The sequence below is a fragment of the Rattus rattus genome, chromosome 9, assembly GCF_011064425.1.
Source record: "Rattus rattus isolate New Zealand chromosome 9, Rrattus_CSIRO_v1, whole genome shotgun sequence".
NCBI lineage: Eukaryota > Metazoa > Chordata > Mammalia > Rodentia > Muridae > Rattus > Rattus rattus.
Window position 1 is genome coordinate 8,945,068 of NC_046162.1, and position 22,268 is coordinate 8,967,335.

Sequence of the window (22,268 nt, forward strand, 5' to 3'; positions counted from 1 at the left end):
TTGTATTCTTTATTTCATTTTTTTTTAAATGTTGGTCCAGGACTAGGATATAGCTCAACTGGTGAATATAAAAAACTCTGGATTCTACCCTCCATACTGAAAACAAAAAATGGATATAGACTCCATGATGCCCTACTCAGGAGGTAGGAGCAGGAGGTCATGGAAGGTTGCACCATCACTCAAAACAAAGAGAAAAACAAAACCAGCAAAAGCAGGCCTGGGGTTCACACCTGTAATTCTGCACTCAGTAAGTAGAGCAGAAGATCAGAAGTTCAAAGTCATGCTCAACTGTGCAAAGTCAACAGCAGTTAGGGCAGAACCGAGGTCAGGCAGCTCTGCCTCAATCACACAGATCCTATGCACGCAGAGTTGCTGCAGCTGCAGCTCAGGCTTGCCTAGCACACGTTGGGCCAGCACTGCAGAACTGTGAGACAGACCGGAACCCCCCTCCTGGAGTGTTTACCCAGCCACTTGCAGATTTACTGACTACACTCCCCACCTCTTTTTCTTAGACACCTATTAACAGCTGTGATTCTTCAGAATAACAAACACTGCCCTGAATAGAAAACACTGCCTCAGAGGAAGGCAAAGCCTGCAGGGAAATCCTGTTTAAACTCTGCCTCTGGTAGGCTTCTCTGTGGTGCCTCTGGATCAGCATGTGCCAGGCTGGCGAGCAGAAGCACACAGAGGGTGAGTCCCAGCAGCCAGCTCCAAGATGCTCTCACTGTACTTTTAGATAACAGTGTTACATACAGCAGCTGAGTAAATGCTGAAATCCGGATACCTCGTTCCAACCCACCGAGATCAAAGTGGTCTGCTTTCTAGGACATTTTCAGAGACTTGTTAATGCCCAGTGACCCTACCTCTTTAGGAACCAACACAATTCCTATTGTGTGCCAGAGCCTGTGCTAACAACCCATTTCTTCACAAGGATCATCTGATCTGCCAGCCAAGCAGGCTGAGCATCATCATACACACGGGTGTCAAAGCTGTGACCCCGAGCTGAAAATATGTGTACAGTGTGGATATTTTTAGTTTGTGGGACAGCTAAGTTGGTAACAGCAAGTGTGGGGTGAACTATGTCTCAGTTTACATCAAACTTCACATCTATTTGAGGTTTATACAAGGAGAATACAGCATCAGACGCTGGGCACCCCGTGAGACTATCTGGATTTTCAGTTTCTTTTCTCCAGCCCTGCAGACTCCAGGGTTTCAAGGATCACTATTCACTGGACCAGGTTTCATATGGGTCTGTGGGTCTGGAGATGTGACTTACTTAGTAGTGTGCCTAACCAGTACAAAGCTCTGGGTTCCAGACCCAGCACTGCATGCATTGGGCACAGCCACACACACTGTGATCCCAGCACTGTAATCCCAGCACTTGGGAGGGGAAAGCAGGAGAATTAGAAGGTCAAGGTCGTCCTCTGCTACAGAGCTAGTTGAAGCCAGTCTGAGATGCTATTCAGTGCCTGACTTCTCAGGAATTGGACATTGAACTACCTGAGGATCCAGCTATACCTATCCTGGGCATATACTCAAAAGATGCTCCAACATACAACAAAGACACATACTCCACTATGTTCATAGCAGCCTTATTTATAATAGCCAGAAGCTGGAAAGAACCCACATGCCCTTCAACAGAAGAATGGATACAGAAAATGTAGTACATCTATACAATGGAATATTACTCAGTTATCAAAAACAATGACTTTATGAAATTCATAGGCAAACGGATGGAACTGGAAAATATCATTTTGACTGAGGTAACCCAATCACAGAAAAACACACATGATATGCACTCATTGATAAATGGATATTAGCCCAAATGCTTGAATTACCCTAGATGCCTAAAACACATGAAACTCAAGAAGGATGACCAAAATGCCAATGCTTCACTCCTTCTTTAAAAGGGGAACAAGAATACCCTTGGGAGAGGATAGGGAGGCAAAGTTTAGAACAGAGGCTGAAGGAACACCCATTCAGAGCCTGACCCACATGTGGTCCATACATATACAGCCACCAAACTAGATAAGATGGTGAAGCAAAGAAATGCAGGCTGACAGGAACCTGATGTAGATCTCTCCTGAGAGACACAGCCAGAATACAGCAAATACATAGGCGAATGCCAGCAGCAAACCACTGAACTGAGAACAGGACCCCCTTTAAGGAATCTTAGAAAGGACTGAAAGAGCTTGAAGGGGCTTCAGACTCCATATGAACAACAATGCCAACCAACCAGAGCTTCCAGGGACTAAGCCACTACCCAAAGACTATACATGGACTGACCCTGGGCTCCGACTGCATAGGTAGCAATGAATAGCCTACTAAGAGCACCAGTGGAAGGGGAAGCCCTTGGTCCTGCCAAGACTGAACCCCCAGTGAATGGGATTCTTGGGGGGAGGGCGGTAATGGGGGGAGGGTGGGGAGGGGAAAACCCATATGGAAGGGGAGGGGGAAGGTTTAGGGGGATGTTGATCTGGAAACCAGGAAAGGGAATAACAACTGAAATGTAAATAAGAAATACCCAATTTAATAAAGATGGAGAAAAAAAAGGACTGCACATAAATTATATAGAAAAGGTGTGTGCCTCCCTGGAACCTGTGTGTCTGTAGAAAACACTATCCAGAGGTCACTGCTGCAGGTGAGCTGACTGATCTTACATTGTCTTTGCAATATAAGTGGCAGGAAAGAGATAATGACATACAAATTATTCTAGCCCACATGCAGATTCTGTCCTGTCTTATAGGAGGACAGTCCCTCTGGGAACATTCATCCCTCTATCACCATCAACTACATGGTCCTGGGTCCCTGACTACATGGGCCTTTATAGTCCTTCAGGTCCTTTTAATCCTGTTATCACACCTGCCTGGCTTCCACAATGAATCAGATGAATGCAATATATGCTTATTTATTTACAGAGTCTTGTGTAGCCCAGGGTGGCCTTAAAACTCACGGTGCCCCCTTGAGCTTCTAATCTTCCAGCCTCCATTTCCCAAAAGCTGGGAGAGAGTACAGACGTTCAGTACCACACACAGTTTTATGTTGCAGGGGAAAGAATGCCAGATGGGAGAGACTACCAACTGAACTTAGACAAAGCTGGGTATGGTGGTACATGTCTGTAGTTCCAGCTGAGGCAGAAGTAGCAGAGGCTCAAGAATAGCGGAGAAAAAAAGGGATGGCTTGGGATGGAGAGAGAGAGAGAGAGAGAGAGAGAGAGAGAGAGAGAGAGAGAGAGAGAGAGAGAGAACACAAATTAAACAAAGGCTTGGTGGTCAATCAGCTATAGACCTACGAACTGACTAGTTTAATGTCCTGGAACCCACTATGTGTACAGAGTAAACCTCTATGTAAAAGGATGTTATGTCACCGGTGCATGCCCTTGAGGCGGATACTGGGACCCTGCTTCCCAGTACCCTGAGGTGAGCAACTCTGACTTAATCACGGGCTCACTACTGTGATGCTCTGCACTTCACAGATCCATGGAACAAAATCTTGCAAAGCCTAAGCAAAATAAACGACTCAGACCATCTCCACAGCCTCTGACATGTGGTGCCACCTGAAACATGCCTTCAACCTGCCCATCCAGCACAGAATCCTTTTTCAAGTTAGGTTTGTTTGTTTTCTTTAAATGCATAGCCCAGGCTAGCCTCAAATGCCTATGTAGTGGAGGATGGCCTTGGATTCTGTTCCTTCTACCTCTTAAGTACTTGAATTACAGGCACATATCATCATGCCTAGTTTATACAGTGCTAAGAAGCATGGAACACAGGGCCTTGTGTGTACTATAGGAACATAGTGATACACACACACACACACACACACACACACACACACACACACACACACACACGACAAAAGGGTTCAGACTGACTTCTGTTACTGCCCAGACCTTGGGAATATTGACTTCCCTCTGAACTACAGGCCTCTAGTCCACTCTGAAAGGAAAGTGGAGGACTCTATTGTATGTGACTTTGGGGACTTCAATGTGCAGCTAGAGATGACAACCCCCCAGGATAGGTGTAGCTCAGCCTGATAGCAGTAATAGAAGCAACTGAGAGTTAACATGGGGAACATGCACACGGTGCACTGGAGAAGATAAAGACCCTCTCACTGCTCAGGAGCACCTACTATGTCAGAATAGTGGCAGGATTGGCCATTGGTACATTGTCCTCCTCTTCTTCCTCCTCCCCTCCTTCCCCCCTCCTCCTTTTCCTCTACTTCATTAAAGAAATGCTAATTTCAGTTCGAAGTAAAAAAAAGAAATGAGGCTGGAAGATGGCCTAACTTGGTGAACTGCTTGCATGAGGACCTGTGTTCTATCCCCAGCACTCACATAGAAGTGCTTGGCATATGTCTGATGGCTAGCTAGCCTTACAACCTGAGATCAATGCCCAGGACCCACATGTGGAAAGAGAGACCCATCTGTGCAAATTGTCCTCTGACTTCCACAAATAAACTGTGCCATACGCACAGGCACACGCACATGCACACACACTTGCTGAGATGTCATTTAACATCCAGGGTACTCAGAGGTGGCAATACAGAAGACATGGTACATCCCTGGGAACTGATTCTGTTGCAGAGATAGCTCTGAGGCAACTGACTGGGCTGTCTTGGGCACTCATCCAGGGCGCATGTATACAGTGTATAGAACTCAGTCAGATGAGATACTTCTGGGTATAAGTGGAAGTGAAAATTTCTCCTTCACTTCAATTTGTCAAATGAGTGAATTTTCTAGGCAGGAAAATTTGGAGGGAAATCAAAGCCATTTTGCATGGAAGTTTTCTCTTGCTTCTAGAAGCCCCTAATTATGTTTCCCATTGCTTGACTCTGAGCACGTGCTCAACAATTTTGTCAGTGCTGTGTGTGTGTGTGTGTGTGTGTGTGTGTGTGTGTACAAGTGTGTGCACACATACTCAAACATGTGCCTGTGCACACACATATGCGTGTGCACGCATGTTTACAGAACACTGCGACATTGGCAGTTAAAGACAGAAGTATCCCAGGGATGGAGGTGAAGAGCGGGAATAGGAATACTATTAGACTAGAGTATCTGCATCCTAAACTCAGGAGCCCCGTGATGGAGTGAGGACTAGTTTTTGTTATCCATCTGTAGATGGGTGTATATACAGAATCTAGCCTCCTATAAGCCAGCATTTAGCAGCAAGGCTTGAAGTGTCGATGCTTACTAGAACTCAGGGGATCCTTGAAAAGATGCTGTGGAGAAACGAGCCAGGCACAAAAGGTCACATTTGGATGAATTCTATTCATATAAAAATACCCACCAGAAGGAAAAAGAGCAAAGTAGGTGCAAAGGGCCTGGAGAAGGGGCCACAATGAGGCTTAGAACGAGTGGTAGGTGCCCTGTCCTACATCCAAAGGGAAGAAATGTCACCCGGGGAACTGAGGAGGGCTCGATCAATAAAATGCTTGCTGCACAAGCACAAGAATCTGATTTTGATTCTTTGAACCCATGAAAAAAGCCAGCAGCATGTAGTTCCAGTATTCGGAAGCCAAGAAAGGAGGGTTCCTGTGGCTGGCTAGCAAGCCAATCTAGGCCAGTGAGGGACCCTGTCATATGCACAACAACAAGATGGACAGTGTCTGAGGAAGAACCGCTGGTCTTGACCTCTGACCACCACACAGTCCTATCACATTTCACCACATGGTCCCATAAACCTCAAAAGTCTTAAATGCTTAAACACCTGGAATATTTTATTTTATAGGGGACAAGGTCCTCAAATACAGTAATCCTCCTGTGTCAGCTTTCAAAGTACTGGAATTATAGATATGAGACACCATGCTGAGCATATAAAAGGTTGGCGTCACCTGTTTTGCCTCCTATGGTGCTAGACATGAACCCTGGGAGTTCTGTATACTGGGCCAGCATACTGGGCCAGCACGCTATTCCTGAGCTACATCCCTAGCCCGAAACCTTTTCAGCACCAATATCACAACTCAAGCTGAAAATTCCATACCCAATGTGGAGTAAGAAGTCATGATCAATACAGAAAAACACTAAAAACAATGGTATGAAATGATCTGGTTGTATGTATATGGAATATATGAAACACAAATGAATTTAGTGTTTAGGCTGGGCCCTATCACCAGGACATCTCATTATCCATATGCAAATATATGCAAACATTTCAAAATCAGCATTCAAAATACTTCTGGTTCCAGATGTTTCAGAAAAGGGATCTAAAACCCATATGGATAAATTCTCAACCTTTTCTCTTGTTATCATCATTTGTTATTGGGATGTCAGTCATGAACCTTGCAATAGGATAGAGAAGATTCCTTTCTGGTAATCCCACCAGGGATTCCTTTAGGGTTGAACAAATGTATTAGACTGAGGCAGCTGACGTTTGCCCTGTTCTGCGAATACACTAAATGGTACACAGTATAAACTTTACGGCCTGGGGTTCTAGCCCAGCCGCAGTGCTTGCTTAGCTTGGACCAAGCCTGGAGCCTAACGAGATGTGAGAGTGCTTTGATCTCAGCACCTGAAGGGAGAGACAGGGTCAGATATTCAAGGTTGTCTTCAGCTACCTTCCAGGTTCCCAGTCAGCCTGAGACCCTGTCTCGAAAGAAGAAAGAAAACGAAAACAAAATTGTGCCGGTTAGTACTTTTAACTTGACCTGAACTAAAATCACCTAGGAAACAGGCCTCTGGGCAAGCCTGTGAGGCACTACCCGGATTAGGTTAATAGACACGGAAAGGAAAGTCTGCCTCAACTGTGGTTAATCCTGAGATTCACAAGAGAAAAAACAGTTCCACAATTTTGAGCCAGATCTGCAGCAAGCTTTAATTAATTAAATACTGACCAGGATAGATTCTGGTCAGGTCCACCCTGAATAGCAAAACCCGTAATTCACTCCATTTCCCATCAGGCTCAATCAGGAGCAAGTGTGCATCCTGACGTATTTCCTGCCTACGTTCTTCCCACCTATACGTGATCAAGCATATCTGATGTAATGTTCCAGGAAGTTATCTTGCCCCTAGGCAAGTAGGACTTACTGGTTAACTTTGGCTCTTACACTCCTGGGCAGGGGCATTCCCTGAGCTGGAGTCTTGAACCCAATCAAAAGAAGGAGGTAAGGGAGCACCAGCATCTGTCACATTCTCTGCTCTCTGATTGCAGACAACACAAGCAGCTCCATTCACGTGCCTGCTGCCTTGATGTCCTTGCCATGATGAACTGGACCCTCAGACTGCCTTGAGTTACTTTATCAGAGCAACAGAAAAAGTAACCAAGACACGAGGTCATGGTTAACTTTGTTAATAATTACCTCTGTTTATTAAAAGAGTTACGTCAACAGAAATGACTAAACTAGACAAGTCTCCCATCCAGGGAGCTTCTGGGAAATAACTAAGGTAGAACTGATCCCCAGGAAACAGGGCTGCTCAGCTCCTGGCACCTACCCCAGCTGCTGAAGCCCAGCAGACAGCTCTGCAGGACCAGTTTTCACTCGTTGTACCCACCAGGAAGAGCTCCATTGACACCTTCATAGTGTCTATCCAAAGAGGCTGAAGACAGATGGGTCTAACCTCGATGGATAGTGGGTCTCCAGATTTACACAGACCTGTAAACACAGAGAGATGACATTCTATCTCACCCTGGGAACCTGGGCATGGCAAGAACCAAATGGAAATCATTTCAGAATCTTTGCTCCTTGTCAGAATGGAAGCTCCTCTTAAGAACTAAAAGTATTTCACCCCTGGAGAGAAGCCTGTTCACACCTCCAGCTTTCAGCTGTCTTCATTCCTGTCTTGACCAAGGAGCTCATTATAGACTGTTCATGAACCTCCAAAATTCAGACACTAAACCTAAACCCCACCATTGAAGGAATAAGGAAGTGTGCCTTTGGGAAAAAAAACAAAACAAAACAAAACACTATGAGCTTATGAGGGCAGAGCCTTGACGGATGGAAATACTGTCTTTATAGCAAATTCCAGGAAGCAATGTCTCAGACAGTAAAGCACTTGTTGCTCAAACATCAAGATCCAGATTTGTCTCCCACACAAAAAAAGTGTGGAGTTGTAGTCTCAGAGCTGGGGAAGTAGAGACAGGAGGATGAGCTCCTAACCAACCAGTCTACCAAACTGGTGGAAGATCCTGCATCAAAAGACAAGGTCGTAAAGGGCATGATAGTTCAGCCCGCACTTGGGAAGCAGAGACTGGTGGATCTTTGTGAGTTCAAGGCCAATCTGGTCTACATAGATTTTCAAGCTAATCAGGGAAGCACATGAGACCGTGTCTGAAAAACTGATTTCCATTTATAATTAAAAAACACAAATAATATTTGTAGGATTGGGATGAGAAGGATTCTGTCAGATAAAACTAAATTTCCACATTAGCACACACCCTCACACACATAAATACTTACTCACAGTTCAAACATTTCTGAAGTGATGGTCCCTCCTCTCAGCCAGTTTAGCATACACACACAATTATGATTTTGTATGTATTTTCCCAGTGAAACTCTTGATTTTATATGCTCCCCAGTGCGTCTTCATTTTTTCTGCCCATTGCCTCCCTGACAGCCAACTGAGAGAAGCTTTCATTCTTCCATGTTGCTGTGATTGGAAGCTGAACACTGTCTCTCTACAGGTCCAGGGCGACTAAGGGCTTGCCCTCCACATGGCAATATTGAGAAGTTCTGTGTTGCATTCTGGAGGTGGGGGCTGGCAGGAAGTCTTTAAATCATTGGGGGTTATTTATACCTTTAGGATACACACACACACACACACACACACACACACACACACACACACACACAATCTGCTGACTTCACCAGAAACCACACTTATAAAGCCAACTGATTTTAGCCTTTGAATCTGTGAGCTAAATACAGCTTTTCTCTTCACAAGCTTCTAGCTTCGGGTGTTTTGTTGTCACAATGCAAAAGTGATTAACATATTTTCCCCATATTAATAAAATTCTAATGCAAGTGCAGGCGTACAGGTGGTCTCTATATGTCTAGGCATATAGCAACCTTACAGATGCTAGCTATGAGTAGTATGCGTGTGTGTGTGTATGTGTGTGTGTGCACATGCAATGCAAATGCACATGTTTATGTTTTTGTAGGAGCAAGGGAATGTGTACAAGGGTGCAGTGACCACAGGCTAATGTCACATGTCTTCCCCTATCACCCTCCATCTAATATTCTGAGACAGGGTTTCTCACTGAAGCTGGGACTTGCTGACTGGGCTGAACTGACTGGCCAGTGAAGCCCAGGAATCCTCCTATCTCCAACTCCCTAGTGCTGGGATTACAGGAGCAGACTGATACATCCAGCCCATCCTCATGCATGGATGCAGATGCTGTACCACTGTTTCTTCAGGCCCTATATGAGTATTTTGAATGTTGAGCCATTATTATCTGACCACTTTACAAAAAAACTGCAACGTGCCACAATTCTACCAGCATGTCCCTGTTCCCTGCATGAATCCGAATGCCTGTTGGATGAGCCAGAATGTTACACTTGCTGTTAGCCAAAAAGCCAAGAAGACATGGACCAGTTTTCTGAATGTGTGCTCCCCAACCCCATGTGTGTGTGTGTGTCTGTGTGTGTGTGTGTGTGTGTGTGTGTGTGCACTGTGTCTCTCTCTCTCTCTCTCTCTCTCTCTCTCTCTCTCTCTCTCTCTCTCTGTGTGTGTGTGTGTGTGTGTGTGTGTGTGTGTGTGTGTGTGTGTAATTCTAAAAACACTCTGACTAAAACAGTGCCCCACTTAGGAATTGGGAATCTGCTACCTGTGGGAACCTTCCCCAACCTCTACCCACAGTCATGCTGTCGATGTTACTGCTTCCCAACAACAGTGCCACTCCAGTTTTATATTGTGTAATCTTAAAATCTCACTTCCTGCAGAAAAGTCAAGCCTTGGGAATAAACTATGTCAAAGAGATGGACAGCCAATGCAGACTAATTGAGACTATGTCTTCCTTTCACAGTTTCATGACTTTAAAGGTTTACAAAACACAATGAAATCATTTCACCTCAGCCTCGTGAATAACAGTCTCCCAATTCAGTGCCTAATGATTGAATGAGAAGGTGCTGGATAATGTGTTAAATACTGGGCATTCAGCTCCACCAACCTAGCAGTCATTTCTAAAATAAATGTGTGTGCACATGCTTGTGGCTATGTGTGTGTGACAGTAGTCAACCTTACTGTCATTCCCTAGGCACTATGCATTCTGAAGCTAACACACAGTAGGCTTTACCTTCTCTACTTGTGCCTCTGAAGCTAGCACATAGTAGGCATTAATCCTGTCCAGCAAATAAATGGTGAGGGAATGAGAGGACAGTGTGGTTAGCTTATTCAGGGGCATTCATAAGCAGTGCTCTGAAAGGCTACTCCAGAGGAGCCTGTGCTTGTGTTATTTTCCAGACCGCACGTGCATGCAGAAAACATGATTGGCATGTGACAAGCACATGAGAGCCTCTGTCTATGTAAGCCTCTAGACCACGTGTGCATGAAGAAAACAGATGACTGGGATAAGGGACCACATATGCTGATGGAGGCATATTTCATTGAGCCAAGAGGAAAGAAACTAGAAAGAAAAAAAATCAAAGCAAAGCCCAAAGCTTTGGACTCTGACCTTTGAAATTGCCTCCTCCCTGCCTTGAACAGGTGGCTTACCTGAGATGCCCTCTCTTCAAATTGGCAGTTAACCTGAAATGTCCTCATTACCTCTCTTTACTTCTAGAAACTGCTTAGTTCACAGGCCCAGTACAAACATTCTTCTGTGCTGTCTGCCTAAAGTCCCCTGTGAGTACCAGTCTCTCTTCTCATCTCCTGCTTGTGCTGACACAGAGCACTGGTCTAATCCACAGACACTGTTGAGGTGTTCTTGTAACTGCAACCCCTTTCCCCATATTGCATGTTCTTTGAGGCTCCAGGCTATGTCTTGCTATTTCTGATCTCTGCAGCCTCTGCACTGGGCCAGGAATAACAGACCTCTCTGGAAAGAGAAATTTGAAGTCAGAGAGGCCTACCATCAGGTTAAGCTCAGCCCAATTACTGATTTTAAGACCTTCAGCAAGCCACACATGCCTTTAAACCCAACACTTGGAAGGCAAAAGCAGGCAGAGCTCTGTGAGTTCAAGGCCAGCCTGAGTTTCAAGACAGCCAGAGCTACATAGTCTCAAATAAATAAAAATTAATAAAACCAGACTTCCACTAACTTCTTTAATTTCCCTGCACCTCATTTTCCTCAGGCGTAGAATGGGATTACAACCTGCCCATGTCATAAATTGCCACGAGAAGTGAAAGATTGTGAGTCCTCAGTTGCGCTCCAGGGACTGTTTGTTATTAACAAGCATTTAATAACCATTCAGATACAAAGAGCAGGGCACAGTGGCATATACCTTTACTTCCAGCACTCAGGTGGCAGAGGCAGGTAAATTTCTGAGTTCAAGGACAGCCTGGTCCACAAAATGAGTTCTATGATAGCCTGGGCTACACAGAGAAACAAACACCAAGAGTAAACACTGTTGACTTCCCCCCTTCATTTAACACATAAAAAGAATGTTTATGATTATAAAACGTGACTGACCCATCAGATACAAGGGCGATGGCTCATACTTATAAATTTGATAGCCAGGAAGATAAGGCAGAGAATCACTAAGAGTTTGAAGCCTTCCATAAAAGCAAAACAAATTCTTTAATATCAGCATCTTCCTAACTCCACATCCTTGCTTCTGTAGTAGCCATAACCTGAATTTGCTGCCAGGGATAAGGAGGTGCACATCTTTTTCTCTCAGTGATTGGCCTCCTAGAGGCCAGGCAAGCTGTCTCTATCCCTAGTCAACCCTTCACACTCAAGGTCATTCCCCCTTTGCTCAAAATGGATGTCACTGGGAAGAAGGAATGTTTCAATGCTGCTCAAGCACTGCTGTGTGGTCACAGTTGTCCTTCTCTGGTCCTATTCTCCCCTGATAGCCAGTGAGACCATTTAAAATGAAAGCCAGCCTCAGTTTGTCCTTTGCTTAAAATGCTCTGTAGAGGCCTGGCATGATGACTCAGTGGGTAAAGGGTCTTGTTGCCAAGACTGACCACACCATGAGGGGAGAGAACATGCCCTCCCCACACAGTGAATAAATGAATACATAAAATACATGGAAATCATGGCCCAGCAACATGCCTTACCATGGTAATAAGCTTCAGACTTTTCTTAAAACCATAACTACAAATATCTGGCCTGGCTCCTTCCTGACTAATCATCCATCCTGCCCTGACTCACTGGGCCTAAGCTGCCTAAGCACCTGCCTCTTCTTCGAATACTCTAAAAGTCTTTGCATCTAGAGCTTGGATACCTTGCTATTTGCATGTCAAATTGTCACAATATTCTTGTTATTTCATGATGCCCAAATGAGCAGTATTCCTCCCTAAAAATGTTCAGGAAACATCTATTATGATTAGAACACTGCTTAGTTATTAATCTGATACCCTCATTCCTAATGTCTTGATGTCCCCTAAATAAACCCTCCAAATAGAAGGGCCTTTGCCTTGCTCAGTACTGTATAGACATCTTTTAGAACACTGCCAGGAGTGGTGACACTTGTCTGTCATCCCAGCACTCTCATGGTAGAGGTAGGAGGATCAGGAGCTCAAGGTTATCCTTGGCTATATGGTAAATGGAAGCCAGCCTGGGTGTCTTAGTTACTGTTTCATTGCTGTGAAGAGACACGAGCAAGGCAACTCTTATAAGAGCAAACATTTAATATGGCTAGCTTACAGTTTCAGTTTAATCCACTATCATCATGGTGGGAAGCATGGCAGTGTGCAGGCGGACGTGGTGCTAGAAGAGGCAAGAGTTCTACATACTGATCCACAGGCAACCAGGAAAAGACTATCATCCACACTAGGCAGAGCCTGAGCATAGGAGACCTCAAAGCCTGCCACACAATGATGTACTTCCTCTGACAAGGCCACACCTCCTGGTAGTGCCACTCCTTCTGACCAAGCATTCAAACACATTAATCTATGGGAACCAAACCTATTCAAATTACCAGATTGGGATACATGAGATCCTGTCTCTAAACAACAAAAAATAAATGTAGTGTTTTTATAATTAGGAAGAAAAAATAATGCTAAAATAAAATGAGGAATAATACAATTATCCTCCCTAACCAAAAAATAGAAAAATAAAGGAAATGTGTCAAACCAAGGGCAAGGGTGCAGAAACCTCCCATCAACAGAGGTTCACACATAGGCAGCCAGTCACACTGCTTCAAGCTCTGTGTTGTTTATTAAACCAGAGACACTGCTCAGTTAATGATCTGCTTGCTAGCCACTTCACATTCTTCGACTTGTGAATAACAGTCATCTTCGAGGAGCTACTGGGAAGATTGCTGTCTGGATTGGCTGCTTTATTGTAGCCCCTCCTACCTTGGATGTCCTTGGCAATTCCCTCCTCCAACACACACTTCAGGTCAACTTTTACCCACATCCCCAACCCCAGTTCTTGATTATCCTTTAAGACATATTCAGATCAGCCAAGATATGGCCGTGACACAGACACTGTGATCTTCAAAAGCCCCGAGCTTTCTCAAATGGCACCTTGACTTCGTGCCTCCCTTAATTAGTTACAGTCAGTTGAAAGCAGTATTTTTATAGATCTTGCCACAGTGAGATGTCACTATACATTTTCCAACTGAGTTATCAAAAAAGGACCCCATTGCTTATGGGAAAATGGGAGGTAGAGTAGAAACACCAGGAGCTCAACTTTGAGGCCAACCTGGGCTACCTGGTAAAGGCTGAAGAAGGAAAGGATTTATAGAAGCAATTTCTTAGCATCTATTTCAAGTGAGAAAATACTGGATGGTTTCCTAGCATTCATGAGGCCCTAGTTCAATCCCTAGAAGTGAAAATGGGCACAGGAGGCAGAGCACTGAAAGTGTCTTTCTGCTCACAATCTGTAAGGAAGGTGGCATGGACGCAGTAATCAGTCACACATTTCAATAACCTCTGCAGATACAAGGGGCCCTGTAATGACAACCATTTTAAAGTATTTAGTTTTGTTTATTTGTGTGGGCAATTCAGAAGACATTGTCAGATCTCCTAGAGCTAGAGTTACAGAGGGTTATGATCTACCCAACGTGGGTGCTGGAAACTGAACTTGGGTCAAGTGCTCTTAATTACTGAGTTATCTCTCTATTCCCATTTATTCCCATTTTACAGATAAAGCAACCAGTAACACAGTTCAACTATACTATACAGAGCTGGAAAGGGCATGGACTAGTTTGAACATATTTCACCTGACTTCAAACTCCTATTCTTTAATATTTCTTTTTTTAGTTATTTGATTTTGATATGTGACCTCATATGCTAGCCTCAAGCCTCCTTGCCTCTCGGCCTTGGTACTTCAGTGTCAGGCCTGCACCTGCACACCCCACTCCCATCCTTTTCTACTGTAACTGTAGTACATCACTATGCGCATCTAAAAACGTGAGCTGATGCAGGTGGTACAGGCCAAAGAGGGTTCCAAATTCAAGTCCTACCTGGACGACTGTGTAGATTCCACACCTAAAGGACTTTCAAATATGGCTTAGTGATAGAGTGCTGGTCTAGCACTCATGTGCTGGCGTTCAATACCACAATACACAAGTAAGAATGGTAGTAGGTTAAATAAATGCTGTAGTTGAGAGACGGGATGTAGCCCAGTTAGTAGAGCATTTGCCCAGCATACACAAAGTCCCAAGTTTGAGTCCCATCATTACAAAACCAGGTTGGTGGTACATACCCATAAACTTAGGAGTAGAGGCAGGAAGATCAGATATTCAAGATCAAGAACTAATTTGATGGTTCAGAGTGTGCCTGAGTTTGATCGATAGAAGGAGAGAACTGACTTCTAAAAATTGTCCTGTGACCTCTACATGTATGCCATGGTATGTACACATACATACACGCACACGCACACACACACACTCACACACACACACACACACACACACACATGTAAAAGCATTACAAGGTCATCTTTGGCTGTATAGCAGTTTGGAGGCCAACTTTACATGAAAGCCTATCTGTAAATAAATCATAGTACTCTAAATACTATAGGAAGCAGTTAATACAATCTCAGCTACAAACAACCAAGTCTACCATCTTTCCACTCTTCAGCTCTTTAGAAAAATCTTTAAATACACCTAGAAGTGAAGCAGAACCTTTGTAATGGGCTCTTTCCGTCTTCAGTGTGTCTGGCATCACAGTACTAGCCTGGGCAGTTGTTTGACCATAACCCCAGGATTACTAATTTCTACACTTCATTAATAAATGGAGGTTCACACCTGTGGGATAGCTCTGTAAATCCCTTCTGAATTGAGGGGATATTTACACGTAAACAAAAATTCCAAAATGCTTGCTTAGAGACAGGGATTAACATGCCAAAACTTGCCAGAGTTGAGAATCTAAAGTGACCTCTGGATTCCCACTTCGAGACTTCAAATGTGAGTAGCTTAAAGAGATGGGGGTTGCTGGGAATCTGTGCCAAGGCACATAAGAAACTAATCTGGTACTGAAACAAGAAGCAAGTCTCAGAATCTTGGAGGCTTTGGACAAAAAGGATCAAGGCACCTATAGCTATGATTCAGAAGTATAAAATTTTCAGGAACTTGTGTTGTTTAAAGTGAATTCTTACCTCAGTTTTCCCTACATGCTTGAATTTGGTCCCAGTAAAAAAAATGGGAATATGAGAAGGAACTGAATGTGTTGGCACACACCTGGGTTCCAATGCTTGAGAGGACAGGCAGAAAAATTCAAGGTCACCCTTGGCTACAGGGAGCTTGAGGCCAGACTGGATTATATGAGACCATGGTGGGGGAGGGGGACAGGCAGAGAAGGATGTGGCAGGGAGAGAGGAGAGAATGCTTTAAGGGACTGCTTAACATTTCAGTTTGTTTTTGGTTTCTGTTTTGAGACAGGATCTTACTTTGTGGCCCTGGCTGGCCTAGAACTCACAGAGCTATGCCCAATATTGCAGTTTGAACTCACAGTCTTGCTCTATGCAGTTGAATGGAAAGGATGAAAGTGGTTTCCTCTACAGATGACAGAGGAACCACTGAATCATAGCTGTGTCCTGAGAACTTACCTGAGCTTTGCACACACCATCTTATCAATAGTCATGCTGTAAAGAAAGCCACGTGGTAGATGATATTATTATCCCCATTTTCAAAGAGCAAAGCTAGAGGACAGAAACACACCTTATCACAAAGCGCAGAGCCCTAGTCAAACCAGGGATTCCTTGACTGTGCTTGGCTTCTCCTCCATGGAGACCCAACTGTCTATCAAGCATTGTGGACTGCAGGGACCAACATGGCCAATATCTGCTTATAAAATTACTGACCATTTTTGAAACAAACCCAGGAAGGTTCTTAAAACTGTGAAGCAGTAAACCTTCATGAAAAATGTATGGAGTTCAACTAATCTGGGTCTGAATCCTGGTCCTATCATTTTCTTCTGTGTTGCCTAGCAAGCCTCCACCTCATCCGTGCAAAAGGCATCACAATGCCACACAAGGTTGTAGCAGGGATAAATGAGAGGTGTTTCTGAAGTTTTCAGGACATGGCAATCTAACAATACAAGGCAGCATGGCTGTTATTATTTTGAGCTTGTAAACCACAGATTTGCAACCTCTAGATTACCTCAAAGTGCCAAAGCCAAAGGGTTTAGGAAGGATGAAGCAAGGGAAAAGATCTAGGTGCTTTTAAGGAAAAAGAAAATGTAAGAAAGAAAGAGGTTGGAAGCATTAGAACATCCATTAGAGCAGGAATTGAACTTGAAATCCAAACACAATATAGCTGAGTTATTGAGTTCATAGTTACAAGAATGGAGAAAACACACACACACACACACACACACACACACACACACACACACACACACACACACACACTTTCTCCCACGTGAGGATAGGAAAAGACCTTATTTACAATACTTTAAGTACATGTATCAGGGGCTGCTGCAAGGGAAGAGCACTAAGCCCAGAGACCCAGTCAGAGCAGGTAGCTGCAGGGGCCCTAAGAAAGCAAAAGGGCTTTTCTCCAGTTCTGAAGGCTATACCAGGGCTGCTGGGCAAGTCATACCAAAACAGGAGGCAGGGTGGAGGACATTGGGAAGCCCCTAGAATCGTAGGGACATCAGTGGCTTTAGACTTTTCAGATAGCCTCCACTGTTCGCAGAGTTTCAAGTATTGTGTCCAGCAAATTGAAAGCAAAAGTCTTGGATTCATTTAGAGATGTTTGTTGATACCGAAACACCTAAGAGAGAACCGGTGATTGCAGAGGTCTGCTTCAAAACCACCTCCAAGAGCTGAACCAAACCAAACTGGATCATTGAGTCAAGGGCTAACAGAGGTGGGGAGGAGGGACGACAGAGCGCTAACATTGCCCTGGCTTGCTCTTTCACCTCTCCTCTGACCTGGGAGGAGGTGGGAAGATGCTGGGATTTCAGCTATGCCCTGAACCTCAAGACATAAAGAGGATGCTGACACTCCCCCATCTCTGTATGTGGGCGCTTTCCAAGCTGCCCTTGGCTTCTGTGCCCTCAATCATCCCAACACTCCAGCATCCCTCCTCCTGGGATGCGGGAAAGGTGGTCCTTCTCAAAAGCAGCCTCCAATTGCTTGATCTTGGACTCCTTAGTCCAGCTCAGCTGGATTCCTAGCTTAGCTGCCTCGGGATTTCCAAAGGAGCCTCCCGGAGCAGCCCAGCCCTGGAGGGTCCTCTCTTTTGTTTGTAGGGAGAATATTGCTACTGTGCAACACTGGAAGCCCTGCTGCGGGGGCGCTTCCCCAGTCTGCTCGCCCGGGTTCTGGTCTGCTCTAGGGGGCCTCAGTTCAGCAAGAGAGTCCCCAACTGTCCCCACCCGTTCCCTGCCCGAACACTCACTTCCCAGTCCCTCCGCTTTCCATGCTGTCTCCTCCACCGCCCCATAGCGCCTCAGAGGCTTCTCGGCTTCCAGATGAACAGACAGAGATTGCTTTAACTCCATTGTTGATCCCCGCGAGCAGGTCCAGGGGTCCGTTTCACTCCATCCCTGCTGAAGGCTGCAGGGAGGAAGGCAGCTCAGAATGGCAGTATTTTAAGGGGTAGGGCGTTGCTGAGGAAGCTGCTCCATCTCTTCAATCTCCAGCACCCGAAAACGCCCAACTGGTACCCAGGATGGGGGAGGGATGCATAACACATGCGCAATGGAGGCTGGAGGGGGGAGGAGGTTTGGGGACTGGGTAGGGAGAAAGAGGGACAGATGATAAACTCTCTAGAGCAACAAAAGCAAAAACAACTAAAATAAAATCACCCCCAAATGAAGCAAGAATAAGGCACCTGCCCACATTGAAGCCAGTAGATAAGCTTTGTGTGGATGGATCTAGTACTGTGGGTGTCTTGGGATCTGTTAGAGGGCTGGTAGGTTTCAAGTGTGATTGGTGAGCCAGAACGTATTTGTAGAGGATGATCCTTCTTTGTGGACAAGTCCAAGTGTGGACTGCTGCTTTTGGATTCTGTGTTGTTTGCATTTATGTACATGATTTTAATATGAAAGGGGGGTGGACAGCAGCCACCGTGTGTGTGTGTGTGTGTGTGTGTGTGTGTGTGTGTGTGTGTGTGTGTGTACAAGAACAAGTGAAGCAAAAATATTTTGTATATATGGCCTACAAAGCTGTTCAGAACACTGATCTTTACAAACCTGGAAAATAATTATAGTGACCAAACATAGACCAAACATAGCAGCAATCCGAAAAAAAGAACCAAAAAAAAAAAAAAAAAAAAAAAAGTGTCAGGACAGGCAACTGCGCTCAATTGGTTCAACATTCACAGCCCAAGCTTGAGGACCCAAGTCCGATCTGCAGGACAGAGCAGGTGTTAAAAGAGCAGGGACAGCAATGTACACAGTGCCAGGAGTAAAGGCAGGAACCTCAGGGCTTGCTTGCCCCACAATACCTTATGCCAACTTCTGACCTACACATGCACACTTTTCTGGTTTTAATATAAAGTTAGGGGATGAGAAAGCATCTCAGTTGGCAGAATGCTTGCATAATGTGCACAAAGCCTTGGATCCTAGCCGTAGCACTACATAATCCAGGTGTGCGATCCTAGCATACAAGAAGAGGCAGGAGGATCTGAAATTCAAATTCATCCTTGGATACATAGGGCATTTGTGTGTAGCAGAGACCATGTCTCAAATGAATAAATGAATGGATGAAGGAATGAATGAATGAATGAATGAAGTGTAGCTATTGATAAAACCCAATACTACTTTTTGAATTACTGCTAAACAGAACATTTCCCAATATTTCTGTGAAACCTAGCACTTCACTCCCCCCTGCTTTACAGAAGACAGAATTAAAGTGTGCAGAGAGATCACTTACCCATAGCTCCAAACTGCCAGGGTAGCTCATCAGCGCCTGAATCAGGCTAAACTATATGAATTTGGATTCTGCCTCTTATTGTCCTGATTTCCTTGACTGTGGTTATATTTAGAGAGCCTAAAACATACGTATGTGCATGAGCTGGGGTGCATGGGGGGGGGGTTATGTGAATGTGAGTACTCTTGTGAACCACCAGACTTGGGCCATCTGCGAAAGCTGTGAATGCTCTGTCCTGCCGAGCCATCTCTGCAGTAACTGTAGTTGTTATGTTTTGTATGGAGAGAGGAACAAAAAAACTCTAGATCAGGGATGATGGTTTGCTATTTAACAGTTATTTTCTGATGTCACCCGGGGACATTGGTGTCTATTTTTATGAGTTGGAAATGTGAAACAGTCCAGTTTTCCAAGAAAATGATTTTACTACTTTAAAAGGTTATTGTTAACAATGAACTCCTAATCAGCTTCAAAGAGTTCTAAAAATGTAAGCCTAGATTATAACAAGAAGTTTTGTTCTGTTTTGTTTGGGGGTTTTAATTGAGATGGGGTTTCACCATGTAGTCACTTCTGAGAGGCCCTAGCCTAATTACATATACATGAAAATAATATTTTATTTTATCTACTGATGAGGCATAAGAAATGAAGCAAGGAGGCTAGAGTCTCAGCTATTATGAGTACTGGCTGCTCTTGCAAAGAACCAGGGTTCCATTCTTGGCACCCACATGACAACTTACAATGTTCTGCAACTCCAGTTCCAGGGTACCCAATGACTCTTTTGGCCTCTAAGAGCACTGCATGCATGTGCACAGACACACAGCCAAAATACCCATACATAGAAAATAAAAATACTTTTCTTAAAGAATTGAAATAAGACTGGATATGATGGTACAAGCCCATAAGCCCTGAGCTCAGGAAGATTGTAACTTCAAGTCCAGCCTGAGATACACAGCAAGACCTTGTCTCAAAAATAAATAAACGGGACTGGCAAGATTGCTCAGTGGGTAGGGTCTTGCTGCCAGCTCTAATGACCCGAGTTTCACCCCTAGGGCATACATGGTAGAAGGAAACACACACACACACACACACACACACACACACACACACACACACACATCCAGTGTATGAAGGAGGTAACTAAAAAAAACACACACACACACACACACACACACACACACACACACACAAGCTGATAATGGACAGTACTTTACAACGAAAAGATATTTTGAAGAGGCTGCATTTTGGATTCTAAATAAAGAGACTCCATGCCCAGGAAGTGGTAGCATCACCTTCTGCTCTCCTCCAGGTCCTCGCCACCATTCTCGCTCTCTCCTAATAATTTGTGTTCTGAGTATTTCATAGGAAAAGTGCCATCACATGTGGATTCCTGTGTCTACCTGCTTTGGTTTAGTCCACTCTTTCTGAGGTTCATTCACACTGAAGCATGTGCTCGTGTAGTTCCCTTACTTATTTATCCATTCAGCCATTGTTGGACAGCTGAGTGTTCCTGTCCTTTAGCTACTGTGACTAGTTCTAGTATGAGCCCTGACTATAGCATTGTGTGTGTGTGTGTGTGTGTGTGTGTGTGTGTGTGTGTGTGTGTGTGTGTGTGTACACCTGTTTATTTTCTTTGGGCTATGTACCTAGAAGTAGAATTGTCAGACCATCTGGCAATTCTGTGTTTAGCTTTTAGAGAAACTGCCAAAAAATTCTACTTTTCCACCAGGAATGTGCAACATCTAATCTCTCCATATGCTCAGTAATGTTTAAATTGTTTGTGACCTATTAACAAATGTTTTATTGTGTTTTTTCTACTCTTTTTCCTTCCTTCCTTCCTTTAGCATTTTACTATTAGCCCAGGCTGGCTTTGGATTCACTGTGTTAGGCCTGTGCAACCAAATCCTGTTTGTTCTTCACCTTGGTTAATATTAAATGTACATTGTGATCTCAATCCTGTTATTTCATAGACTAATAGTGGTAGAAATTAAATGACATTTTTTGTTTTTATGGTTTTTTTTTTCTAAAGACAGGGTCGTTACAGCCTTAGCTGACCTCAAAGTTGCTAGGTATCTAAGGATGACCTTGAACTTGAGGAGGTCCCCTGCCTCCTACTCAGGAATTATGGATGTTTGTCACCTCAACCAGCAATGATTCTCTACTTTATATGTTTACATAATTGCTTACACTACCAGGAAAAGAAATGACAAGCAGCAAAATATTGATAATGGTTACCTATAAATGTTATGATGATAAATATTTTGTTTGTATTGTCCAATGTTCCTATGAGATAATATGTGTTACTTTTATAATCATAAAACTGAATTTGTTTGTTCTTTTTGTTGTGTAATTTGTTCTATGACATTTTATACATGTATAAAATACATTCTGGATACTCTGACCACCCCTGCCAACCTCCAACCCCCTGAATCCCATCTCCACATTCATGTCTTTCCGTTTTGTCTTGTGACAAAATTCATTGAGTTTAACTAAGGCTGTGTGAGCATGAGTTTGGAACTCTCAGTTGGGAGAGTTGGAGCTTGGTGGGCTCACTAGAATGTACACAACTGAAGACAGTGACTGCCCCCTCTCAGGGTCTTCAGTAGTTGGTTGTATAGCAAGGTTGGTTGTAAGGCCCCATGGGCCCCTCCCTCATCCATGACTGTGGACAAGGACAGTCTTTTGGCAGTGGTTTATTACATTAATGTGTGTGTATGTGTACACATGCACATGCATGCATGTACTTACATGAACACCAGAGGGCAATTGGTAGGAGTTGGTTCACTCCATCTATTGCATCTATCATACCTGTGATCCAACTTAGGTCTTCAGTCTTGGGCAAGGACATTTACCCATTAAGCCATCTTACCAGCCCAAAAGTCAGCCTTGTGCAGGCCGTGTGCAAGT

General features: G+C 44.2%; 1 protein-coding gene across 1 annotated transcript in view; it reads right to left on the minus strand.

Moving 5' to 3' along the window:
- The window catches only part of Bmerb1 (bMERB domain containing 1), a 123,640-nt gene extending 105,466 nt beyond the window's left edge, over nucleotides 1-18,174 (minus strand). The window contains exon 1 of the mRNA XM_032914108.1: nucleotides 17,893-18,174. Within this exon, the coding sequence (XP_032769999.1) occupies nucleotides 17,893-17,995 (103 nt within the window). The 5' untranslated portion in view covers nucleotides 17,996-18,174. The remainder of the gene's footprint in view (nucleotides 1-17,892) is intronic.
- Between the last annotated feature and the right edge of the window lie 4,094 nt (nucleotides 18,175-22,268).